This window comes from Zootoca vivipara, chromosome 11, assembly GCF_963506605.1.
Source record: "Zootoca vivipara chromosome 11, rZooViv1.1, whole genome shotgun sequence".
In the NCBI taxonomy this organism is placed as follows: Eukaryota; Metazoa; Chordata; class Lepidosauria; order Squamata; family Lacertidae; genus Zootoca; species Zootoca vivipara.
This window is the reverse complement of record NC_083286.1, coordinates 53,961,452-53,974,527: the sequence shown is the minus strand read 5'-3', so window position 1 is coordinate 53,974,527 and position 13,076 is coordinate 53,961,452. Positions and strand designations below refer to the sequence as shown.

The 13,076-nt window shown below is 39.5% G+C and overlaps 1 protein-coding gene across 2 annotated transcripts in view; it reads right to left on the bottom strand.

Annotated features, from left to right (window-relative positions):
* DYM (dymeclin) overlaps positions 1–13,076 on the bottom strand; it is a 164,314-nt gene that overhangs the window by 138,231 nt on the left and 13,007 nt on the right. The window contains exons 2-4 of one of the 2 annotated variants that reach the window (XM_035100630.2): positions 12,483–12,549; positions 11,484–11,675; positions 11,078–11,107 (exon numbers count right to left, since the gene is read on the bottom strand). In XM_035100630.2, the coding sequence (XP_034956521.1) occupies positions 11,078–11,107; positions 11,484–11,623 (170 nt within the window). In that variant the 5' untranslated portion in view covers positions 11,624–11,675; positions 12,483–12,549. The remainder of the gene's footprint in view (positions 1–11,077; positions 11,108–11,483; positions 11,676–12,482; positions 12,550–13,076) is intronic. The other variant, XM_035100631.2, reaches the window with a different exon arrangement.

The window sequence follows — 13,076 nt, the reverse complement described above, 5'->3', positions numbered from 1 at the left end:
GTCATGCAAGCCCCAAGCAAATCAGGGGTTGCTTATTTTTGCAAGGTAATTTTAATATTTTAACTAATTTTAATCTATTGCATTATATAATAATATACTTTACTAGCTGGCCCTGCCACGCGTTGCTGTGGCTCATCCGTGTGATTTCCCCCACCCTGTCCCAACCCATGATGTATCACGCCCCCTCTTCCCCCCCACCCCCCAGCTCATCCATGTGACTGGTCCCATGTCCTGACCTATCCCGTCCCCTCCTCCCCCAACCCCCACCCAGGCGAGTCAGTACCTCCATTCAGCCTAGTCTGTAAAGGCTTCGGCCTAGTACAGTATGTAAACGGGAGCCAAGGTGGTGTTGAGAGGGAAGGTTTTATAGGTGCAGTACCAGTGTAGCTGCCGCTAGAGGGCGCTGGTTTGCAACCTGGTTCTTTTCCCAGCATGCATTTTTGTTTGAGTGGTGTGTTTTGAAACACTGGGTTTTGGGGGTTTTACCTGGCACTGGTGTGACATATGTGTTAGCAAACTTTATAAGAGCCTTCGGACATTCGCTTGGGAAGTTGTGTCCAAATTTGAACGCAATCGGTGAAGCGGTTTCGGAGAAAAGTGGATAATAACCCACATGCCCAGTTTACATTTATATATATATATATATATATACTGTAGATGTTCTATTTTCCTATGCTATCATAATTACTCCAGGAATGAGAAAGCTCCAAAACAATTACAAATTAACTATTTGTTTTTTAATAACTAATATAGATTGACCAAAATGTTTCAAATAAAAATAACTGTGCACATTTGGGAAGTTTGGACACCACAGCACCACATCGTGTTTTGTTAAACCAGCTTTTTCCGTGAGAATTGCTAACCTTTCGGTGGCAATTAATATTTTTGGTACTATTAAGTTTTCAGCTAGTTGTACTTCAAATAACCTAATAGAATATTATGCTCGATGCCCAGTCTATAATTATTTACTTCCCACAACTTATTGTTTACAGACTGCAGGCAAGACATAAGGATGGCAGGTAGCAGAGCGCTACTCACTATACTGAGAGGGATGTTTAATTTATTTTTAAATTACAATCAAACAATTCAAAAAGCCAAATTCTCATACATTTGATCACTTTGCATAATTTATATTGCTTCTGCCAGTCTTAGTAAAAAGCAAACAGTCATGCAGGGTATTGAAGTTTTGCTCATGAACACCAGAGATGCTGCTCAGCCCTCATCTGGCTTCTGAGGTTCTACCAGGCATTTCCTTGCACACTTTTAATCTCGCCTTCAAACCTAGAAATTTGCTTTTGAAAATGAAAGCCAAGAATCTCAGCATGCTGAATTCCATGCTGAAATGCCAAATTTAAAGTAACTGCATTGAGCCATTCAGCATTACACAATACTTAGGGGCAGGGGTCAGCAAACTTTTTCAGCAGGGGGCCAGTCTACTGTCCCTCAGACCTTGTCGGGGGCCTGACTATATTTTGAAGGGGGGGAAATGAACAAATTCCTAGGCCCCACAAATAACCCAGAGATGCATTTTAAATATAACCACACATTCTACTCAAGTAAAAACACGCTGATTCCCAGACCGTCTGCGGGCCCTGATTTAGAAGGCGATTGAGCCAGATCTGGCCCCCGGGCCTTAGGTTGCCTACCCATGGAGTAAGGGGAGAGGACATCAGGGGGAAGCCAGTGCTGAGATGCTCTGGAAGAAATTTGGGAATTTCTTCCTAAAATTAGAGTAGGCTGTTCGCCACCCACTTTGTGTAATCAAAATCTGGAGAAGGTCAAACTGCACTTACAGCAGAAGTCCACTTGAGAGCTATCGTGAAGCTCAAGTATCTACTCATGCAATAATGTATTTGCACATTCCCAGTGTTGCTATTAAAAATGGGATAGTTATATATCCTCCCCAGATGTTGTCAAAGGGATTTCTCACTTTTAGAAGTAGTACAGGTACATGCTGAAGCCCCAATCTCTCTAGGAGATTATTATGTAAAGCAAAGTTATTTCAGGGAATTCTGGATTTCTCACTCATCTTCAAGTCAAATTAAGAATTATGGGGATAAGAGTCAATAAAATGGCTTATTGTTAAACTGCTAGATTGCAAAAACCTCAAAGCGATTTAGAAGAATGTAAAACAGTAAGATTGAGAAAAATGCACAACCATACTTTAAAACATGCAAAAGTTAAAACACTAGAACAAATTTAAATTAAATTTGAACCCACATGCCTAATTTTGCACATAACACTAAGCCAGATGGTTTAGCTATTGATACTGCAGCAGCAACAAGATCAGGGAAGGAGTGAACAAGCCATTATTTTCATTTTGTACACTAGATCGTTCATGCTTAGCTATGGTTTAGCTTAGTGTTATGTGCAAACAAGAGCCTAGCAGCCACCTATAAGAAACAATTACATGTTACATTAATATGGGGGACAGGAGAGCAAAAAGTATGCTTCTCACCAACCAATTATTTCCTTCAAATCCCCCCTAGCCATTTTTATTTGTCATTTTCCTTCCATCTGAGATTCAACCACAGAATGAACAAAGGTGAGGTAGGAGCATCTACTGGGAAATGTCACCAGGCACAACACCACCCTCATCCTTCCCACCTGATTATTCTCTCCTGTTAAATCACACATATAACCACAAATTGCATTTATATTAAGCAACACATCAGTGTTTTAGTGAATGCCCATTTGCCTATAATTTTAATAAAATAAGTAAAACAGTATTTTTTATGTAGCATTACATTCTGAAACTCTTAATATTTGCAATGATTTCTATAGATTTATACACGCCCAACCCAAGGGATATTCAAGACCCCTACCCTCGAAGATTCAACGCTTAAACTTAAAAGCAAAAACCCAACAAATATTGTTTCTAGCTCTTTTGCTTGCTGAGATACAAGGGAAAACATGCAGACAGTACTCTATACAACTTGTTGGGAAGTCAACCTCTTTCCACCATCCAGAGTTCTGGTCAATGAGCACAATTATAATGGGGTGACTAACAAGCATTTGACACCTTAAAAATGTTCTTAATAGTAAAACATTTAATGTGTTAAAAAACTGTAACAAAATAACTGAAATATCAGGTTCTTTGCATTTTGTTTTGTCTTTTTCACGCTGAAGGGGTTCTCCCCCTTGCTCTCACAAACACACATGTCACATTAGTCAAAAATTGCTGGCCCTAAATCGAATTATACCAAAAGTTATGGCATGTAATTGCTTAGAAAGGTTTCCTTAACTTGCCGTCCTCCAAGCTGAACAAAGACCCCTGGGGGTTCAACGTGCCATTTTTCCTGCTTGCCCCCAAATTGTTAGCCACCTGGCAGGACCTTGTGGGTGCATTTGGTGGGTCACAACTTTATGCAATCTTATTGTATGTCAATCGAGTTAGGAGTGTGCCTTTAGCTTTGGAAATGCCTCCTGAGGATCATGACAAATATTGTCACCACTAATAGTTTCAGCAGTGCCCTATCATACAAGCACACGAGTCAACCTACAATACAGACCAGATATAACTTCACACACGCAAGCAGAGCAGGGCCAGTGGAGGCAGGTTATTAATACAAAGCTAATATAAGTCTAAAGCATCCTATTGATTACATGCAAGAAGTGTTAAAGCTTCATCTCCTAGGTGGTCCCTTTTCCTTAGTCCAAGGAACAGACAGCTAAAATTAAAAACAAATGGTAAGAAGAAGGAAAAGGAAGAATGAATGCTTCACAATCTACATCCCATTATAATTCTCTCAAAAAGAAAAATCAAGACTTCCCAAATTTCCCCCACATTTTAAAGCAGTCCAGCTGGCTGCTTGTCATCAAGATATATCACTTCCTGACACAGAATGTTTTTAGGCCACAGATCTGCTAACAAGCTTCTGTGAGAAGCCATTAAATTTTTATTTTTCCCTTTTAAAAACAAAAACAAAGTGTTGCCTTCAAGTGGCATGATGGGCTTATGGTTGCTCAAAACCATATAGCTATGCAAAGTGCTCTTCACCATTCAATAACCTCTAGTTTTGAAGACCTTGGTCTGAGTGCTCCATGCTGCAGCTGTAACAGCAGCCTAACTTGTTTTAAAGACAAATTGACTCATGAGAACTGTACTGTACACCCACATGGGTAACGTAACAGGGCTGGGAACTAAACGCTGTAGAACAGAAGATGGCAACTTTCTGGTCATGAGCCAAGTGCATCCTGCTGGCAGAAGATATACTTCCACTAGATTAGATGATTACCACAATGCAGTTTGGTTTTACTGTTTTGTTTTCATTGGCATAAAGGTAGCACAACTGAGGTAGGACAATTAAACTAAACATTTTTTAAAAAAACACCTACACATTTTTATGTTTTTGCAGAAACATTAATATATTTATGCAATTAATATGTTTACCAAGTAAATTAGGGAAAATATGAGAAACAAATAAAAAGGAGAACCTTTATAAATGTTTAACATTCAAAAATATGGTTCCACCTTATCTTTATATATTTCTAGAAAGATAAGGTGGAACAAACTCCATCTTGAAGTTTCTAAATCTTTATAATGACAAGAGGTATTGCCAACTGCAGCACTTGTAGTCTAGTTATCAGTGCTATTCTATTACTAGAAATAAGAGAAGTGGTGGTTTTCAGGTGTAGCCTGGTAATCTGAATAGGTTTTGTGCAGATGTATGACTGTCAATTTCTTAACCATGCTTAATAAATAAGAGGGCTGCAGGCTTGTGTGCTCCCTTATATCACACAACATCATTCACCCCTTTACCCCAATACATTTAGTATTGTATCTGCACTAATGTTAGCTATGATTAACAGTAGCCAGACTCCTCTTAGCTAGGGTTTTGCAAGTCTGCTTTAAACCCTGGCTAAAGGTCCATAATTCCCTGACAGTTGCCCGGCTCTACATACCTGTTTCCCCTGCCCTCCATAGCAGCACATGTTGGAGTGTGATATGGCTACAACCTATAACTATTTTGTCTCCATACTGACAAGACTTTACTCCTTTCCAAATCTTACAAATGCAACCACATTCCAGATTCTTCTCCATCCATCAGTGGCATTTTCAATTTTTTCGCAATTTCCCTGGTTGAGTAATTCAAACATTCATCCTACTAACCGTTATTTATTTCACCCGAGTACTCATTAACAAAAAGGTATCTCACTAATTTAACTAAGATGATGTCCCAGTGAATAATTTTAACATTCTCCCTTTACTGAAATCTATATAGCTAAGATCTCCAAGGGGGTGTCAATACACAAGTCATTCAGGAAGCTATGACAACCCTTCCGAGGAAATGCAGAGGCAACTGTCATATAAACAGTAAGAGTTACATTCTGGCGGGGGGGGGGGGATAAGCACAAATGGTGGGGGGAAATCCCTAAATAATTTTTCTGTTAAGGTGACAGAAGATGAACTATTCTACTTACTTGCACAGAAAATGCACACTCATGTCATCAGCCAAGATTCATGAAGTGGCACAGGAGCAGGAACATTTGCTTTGCACCACAATCCCTACGGAAGCCCTGCTCGTGTAAAAAATGAATGAATGAATACCAAGATGGAAACACAGTTTTCTAGTATGGATCCTTTCATTAGCCCACAGAGTGGCACTGTTAAGACTTCAAACTGCTTTACGATTCTGAATAACTAACCCGGGGAGGACCTGCTATTTAACAGGCAGTAAAAGTTCACTTAGGAGACTGACAGCTGTTCAATAATTTGAACTTTAAGATACTGTTAAACTAGACTTAAACAACATTGATTTGGGATTTAAAATGCAATGTGTTAAGAAAACGTTAGATAATCTCACACGCATGTACAGTAAGGGCAGGCAACTGGAATTTTTAGAATGAAATCCAGCTAAGCAGGCTTCTCCAAAGAAGCAGGCTTCTCCAAAGGACCACACACACACACACACCAATATACACCTCAGGCACTTTCTCTCAAGATGAAACATGGGTTATGTCTCTTTCAATCACTTTAATCTGCAGGGTGAACACCATGAGGCCTTAAGCACAGCCCTCCCCTAAGACAAAGACAAACTAAGACAAAGACAAGTGGCAGCGGCCAACTGAAATGTCTATTATATTATCACACAAGCAAGCACACAAACAAGAAAACAATTGAAACATCTACAATTGAAACATCTAAAAGCAATTCCAACACAGTTGGCAGAATGGGAAAGTTATCCCCTTAAAATTGGTCTTGGTAGGTGTTGAAAAGACAACAGAGAGGATATCTGTTCAAAATTTCACAGGAGGGAAGCCTGCACCTACAAAGTGCAGTGATCAATTGGGTATATAAGGGGTAAGACTATATTTCAGGTAGTGTTGCTTTGACCATAACCTTTCAGGTATCCTGGTCCCAAGCTGTACAACAAAACCAGTACCTTGAACTGATCCCAAAATGTTGCAGCAGATTTTTGCACTGGCCCCCTCACAGCAGACTGCAGTGAATGTGGATGTTGTGTTAAATTGCTATGGAGGGTCTATAACTCCATGTCCCAGGTAGATGTTAACAGACATCGGACAATTTGAAAAGCTCCACTGGACAGCCACTTGAGGATGCAATAGAGGCAAAGAAGTGGGTCTTTTTCACTGCCCTCACCATAACACAGTAGGCACAGTTATGTTGTCAGATGTGCTTAGCTTCACAGCACATCTTTCACCACTACAGCAACCACCCAGCCTGTTTCTTTGGCCTTACTTACCTGATATACCAAGGGCCTCAACAGGATCACTTGCTCTACCTACTAGAACCCCACCTGAGCTTTCATGAATCCATTAAGATTCTATTGGTCTCTGGGGAGGACAATCTTAACCTGTTCAACCAAGCATCTCTCGCTGCTCACACTTTGGACAGGGTTAAGGAGCTCTTTGCCTCATTTTGGGCTGATGTGGAAGCAGCCAATGTTACTGGTTCTTCAAACACTTACTCAGAAGAAAACATGGTCCCTTTAAAAATTAGTTACAAACCAAGAATCCACAGTTGTACTCCAAGAAAAAAAAAGGTGCCTGAAAAATAGCTTGTGAGGTTGAAAAAAATCCTGCCTACCTATCTACCATGGGATGGAAGACAGGTAGCATATCAAAGGAAGACTTGATTTGCCTCAGGGTTGGCTCAGACATGCAAATACATATTTATACTTAGATGACTGGCAACTGAATATGAGAACTGGCTGCACTGAAAAGCATTGTGCTTCACAGAATATTAAAGATATGTTGGTAAGATCAACTACTCAAACTTAGAAGTGAACAATGAATGTTACAGGCATCAGTATGAAGTCAAGAACCAACACTCACATAATGGCACAACCAGCAGAAATACCCTGAATGAATTCTTAAAGGAACTGCCAGTACTCAGTACTCATCTGCAATGTACTAACCACTGTTCACCAAAGATGGGAGAAAAAGACATTTTCCATAAATGATGCATTTATTCCCTACATTTTTAAAAAAGAATGATACTTATCAACAGTAATCTTAGTGTTAACTGATGGGCTTTCAAGGCTACTCTTGGGAAAACTTTGCACAATCCATGATAATTATCTCACACAGCTACTTAATTTTAATTGTTTCACAACACTGGCAATAATATGTGACTACACAGTCAAAGTGATGTTAAATTAAGTCAAGCAACGTTTATAAGCTTGATATAGAAAATTCACCCTGCCTTGCAGGTTTAAACCACATTCTCCAGGTTGAAGTGAAGGACTCTGGAGCAAAGGTTTCAACAAGTTTACACCTGCTAGGTATGTCAAGGTAAAGCCTGCACCGACAGTGACCAAAATTCCTATTGCTACAAAGCTAAGGAACCAGAACCATTTCCATCTATAAGACAAGACTCAATAGTGAATACTACTAGTATCACTGCCATTTCTGCACACTTGGGTCTCTCTAAGACAAATGGCAAGGATGCTAGGATCAATGTTCCCTTAAACAAAGGATAAGAAATAAGCAAGTTACTTATGAAGGAAGTGCTTACCTATGATTAGAGCACAGAATGACTGACTAGTTATGGATAAGGAAGAATGGGTTTCTTTTTATCACAGTGGGCGATGGAGAAGTGAAAAAGACAACAGAAGGAGATGGTTTCCAACTTATTAAAGGAGGGCCAAACTGGACAAAACAGCATTCAGTAGGGAAAGGCAGGGCAACTGGTGAGGATAGGAAGGATTAAGGATGGAATGGGAAACCTGTGGCCCTCCAAATATTGTTGCACTTCAACACTCATTGCTCCAGCCAGCATACCCAATAAACAGGGGCAATAGGAGGTTTCTTCCAACAACATCTGCAGGACCACAGATTATCATCAAAGCCACATAAAGGAAATGCATATGAATATTTTTGTTCATTAGTCACACTTGTACTGTGAACTACACATAGCTCCGATAGACCAAGGGCAATTAACCATGGATCAGGGAAAAGAGATGTACCCCTCAGCTTGTACAGGACCACTCACACAAAGTATTGCTTTATGGAGGGAAGATTGTGAAAAGCTTTCAAATGATACCTTATTTAGACATACCACATTGTACATACCAGTTTCCTCTCCACACATACCCATATAGATAAGGCCACTAAAATAGTTTTGAAACCACACCTGTTGAACAATTACACACAATAGCAGAACTGACATGTTAACAATAACAAAAAGGAACACTACAAACGGTGACTAGAGTGGAATCTACACATATGTTAAAAACGTTATGAAAATGCTTTTCGTTAAAATCATTTTACTATAGCTCACAGTTGCCATCTAGTGTCACAATTGTATATTGCAATTTACAACACATTCAAAACGTTTTACAGTGGTACCTCGGTTTACAAACACAATTGGTTCCGGAAGTCTGTACTTAGCCTGAAGCGTACTTAACCTGAAGCGATCTTTCCCACTGAAAGTAATGGAAAGTGGATTAATCGGTTCTAAATGGGTCCGCAGAGTACTCAACCTGAAGCGTACTTAAGTCGAGGTAAGAGTGTAATCGGTTCTGGAAGACCGTACTTAACCTGAAGCGTACTTAACCTGAAGTGAACTTTCCCATTGAAAGTAATGGAAAGTGGATTAATCCGTTCCAGACAGGTCCGTGGAGTACTTAAACTGAAAATACTCAAACCGAGGTGTACTTAAACCGAGGTATGACTGTATTTGCAGCTGCAAAGCTGAGTCCCTGAACATTCATTTCAGTTTTTCTTCATGCTTCCTGTCAGGGTATCTGAACAAGTACATATACACCCACAGATACAGCTTCATTATTTCTTTTAGAAAAAACAGGCTTCATATTAGGCCAACCTAGCAGATGGGTGAGGGAACAGCAGGTAAAAATTAGCCATGACCAAATAGAGTGGGAACACAGTCCAAAATGCATTTTGAAAGGGTACATTTAGAAAAATGTGCTCACATGTTTCAAACAGTATGTTATTTTGATAACAGCAGGTTGAAGGCTCATTGAAATAAACATACTGAAGGGTTTTATTACTTCCTTGCCCATAGGAACAGCCTTAACCCACCAAGATACAAATACAGGAGGTGACCATTTCATGCGGGGGTTCCATTCCTGGCTCCCATGGGCCATTTTGTCTTCTCCCAAAAGGACCCGCGCATTGGCGATCACATGTGTCAATTGAGCACACAGGAAATGGTTGCTGCCTGTACCAGACCACAAATGTATAGGTGCTAGAGAGGAGAGGGGCAAGCACCCCAACACGCAAGTAGCTGAATGAAGGAAAGGCAGTTAGCACACACTGAATCAAACTGGGAATTAAAATAAGGCTGCAATCCTGAACATACTTTGTTGAAAGTTAACTCCATGTCTCTACACATAATTTTCCCTATATGGGTTCACATTGGTACAGTTAGTGGGGAAAATAAACTATGTGTTTGGTCATGAAGACTGCACATATGTGCACATGTTAAGAAGGGGCAAGTGGCAGCAATGAACCCAGATCTGCATGGGGCCTTTTCTTTATACCTGCACAGAAGAAGCATTATGTGCCAAACAACCATAAGAGTTGGTGAACAGAGCACTGGTGTTTGTTCAGTAAAATACAAGATTAATTGTGATATTTATCAGAACTGATGGGGGAGAGGGAGTTTGTAAAGCGAATCACGCATTACTATTGTTAAATGAGTAAGAGTTCAACTTTATTTTTAACTTAAGTGAGCAAAGCACTCAAGTTTTGCAGGCTAAGTTATTTCACTGTTAAAGAGATGCAGAAGAGCAGAATGTATTAATGCAGGCATTAAAATAAAATATGGCTGGTTCAACCATGATTTACTGCTAGGTGAGTTAGGCTTGTGCACATGCTGATACACTGATAATCATCTGTCAGGGTATTTTTGTGGTAAACTACAGCTTGCCTCCAAACCAGTCTGAACTGGCTTGCAGGCAAATGAATGTTTATGCAAACCATGGTTTGTCAATTCGGAAGTCACAGAAAACTATGGTCATATCTGTTAAAGGAAAATCAGAGTGTGTGAAAGGAAGAGAAGAGGAGAGTGTGCATGGCTATCTATTTCACTGCATGGGTGTGCTGGGAAGCTGCACCCAAACACAGATTCTTCGTATAAGAACAAATAGTAAAACCGACAGGTGTGGGATCATCACACACTTGATAATGTCTATGTGATTTGCATCAATTTTCTGCCTGAAAATTCTATATATGTAAAAAACACTTTACATCTGAAGTGTCCATTAAGCTACAGTATTTGCATGCTCTCACAATTGGTCTCCTCTCATGCAGCAGCACCATCTAGTGCTAAGCACAACATAGTGCATTTTTAATCAATTCTCAGTCGCAAATGAGTAATTGTTTTGATTAAAAAACACCACTTGGGAACCCAAAATCATGACACTCAAGTAACTCTCAGTTGAAAATGAACTTGGCATACACAAATAATACAGTAATATGGCTGAATTCATAGAAAGACTTCAATAATTAAATAAATACACTTTAAGCTCTTCTATATTTACACCGATAGTTATTGTTAAGAATGATCAGGAATATGCTTTTTAATCTGAGCATCTAAGAAGACACCCACAAATTAGTGAATGAGTTCACAACAAGCATGTAAGCTTACCTCAACTCCTTTTGTGACACCTGGAAGTACCTTTATCCACAAATAACAGAAAGAAGAATGACTATTACTGTCACTAGGTAGGGCTACTAAATCACTGAAAGGCAGCACTTGTGGCTCCCCTCCTTCCACTATTCTATCATTCCCTTCACCCAACCCCTTTTCTCACCTGCTGAAAGGCAAAATCAGAGTCCTGCTTGCTACAGCAGATAAGGAACGAGGGTGGGCAAAAAGCACAGTGGCTACATACTGTATCTGGGCTGAAGAGCTTTTTAAATAAAGAGGCACGATCTGCAGGCAGAGGGCTAGAAACACTAGCTGCAAAATACAAGCAAATGAAAGTCACAACCACCCAAAAGCTTCAGACTACCATACTTAAAATCTTTTACACATATACTAAACACCTTACCTGTTTGTTGGGGTATTAAAGCTAAAAGACAGCAGTTGATTCCAGAATGGGTCATTCTCAGAGATTCTCTCTCGTCCTGACAATTTTTTTAAGTATTCGTTTTCCGGAAGCTCATTGACGCTGCTGCTAGTTGCTCCCATTTTATTATTATTTGGCCTGCACTTTTAAGATTTCATGTCACTAAAGGAAAACCTACGAAGAGATTGGGGTAAAAAATTAAAATGCACTAATAGCACACTTCTTTTTTGCCACCCCACCCACAAAACTGGAGAATTGAATCAGACCAAAAGTTACTGATTTTAAAAAAGTGAAATGAATGGTCAGAAAATGCAAGTGTTTAGGAACTGTAAGAATCTGATATTGTATGAAGACAGTGCTACAGAAAATAAAATAGTTTTGCTGAATCTTTTTAATGATGTCCAAAACAAAAAAACTGAACCTATATAGGAAACTTTTTATGGAAGGCCTTCTCCATTTCAAAAGAGGTTTGCAGTGCAAGGACTGCTACCAAGAAGCACAATCCTAAAGCCCACTTGAACATGCTAAACTTTGAATCCTTGTCTCCAGCTGCAAGAGTACACAATCATATTACCTGAAAGTAAGTCCTATTGAACTTAGTGGAACACACTTCTAAGACGACATGCATAGGACTTCATTCTTATTGAATGAAACAAAGATGCAAGAGGCCACATTATGTTCACAGATGGAACATGCCAAATGTTCTTAGCATTATGTTGACAGAAATCAATGTGCTGCCTTTTCACCATCAGTGTTGCAGTAGTTTTGCACAAGGAACAGACAGCTCAGATTCTTGGTTGTCAATTATGAATACTTTAATCTAAAAGGGGACAACAAAAACTTTTCCAATTTAACTTTTCCGCTGTCAAATAGCTCTTACCTTCAGAAAGTTCTTCCTGACATGTACACAGAAACCCTCTGCTAAAAAAAGGTAGCATTTGAATATCATTAAAGTTTCTGTGTGCCAAAAGATACACTTACCTTTAAAATTTCTGATTGTCATGCAGAGCAAATCTCATGTTCCCTTTAGAAAAGGGCACAACAGCCACTACAAAATGAAAGATATAGAAAATACAAAGTTATTCAAGCAGCAGTGACAAGATTTCCTATTTTGCTCATTCATATGGCATAGTTACACATAGAGAATCAGTCCTCATGGAATACACCTCATCTAGTAAGTTACTAGGAAGTTAATTAGTAACCCTTTCTTACTCACTAATGCATCCTGTTTCATGGCAATTTAATAACTAATGCAAACATCACCACCAAGCCACTGTTATGCTGGTGTCAAAGAACTTTCTTTCAGTGGTAGGAAGGCACACTAGAAGAGCTGAAAGTTATTAAGGGCAATATTTAATTCCCTCCCCAATATTACCCTCTACTTACTTATATTTCACTACTTATATTTCACCACAGCAGTTGCTGTGCCCATTGGTGTCAGAATATCCCCGGACAATTGTGCTGCTGCTGTGTTTTTGTTCTGTTTTTTAATCCTGGCAAGGCTTGCTTCAAAATAAAGTACAGTGGTACCTCGGAATTCGAACGGAATCTGTTCCAGAAGTCCGTTCGGCTTCC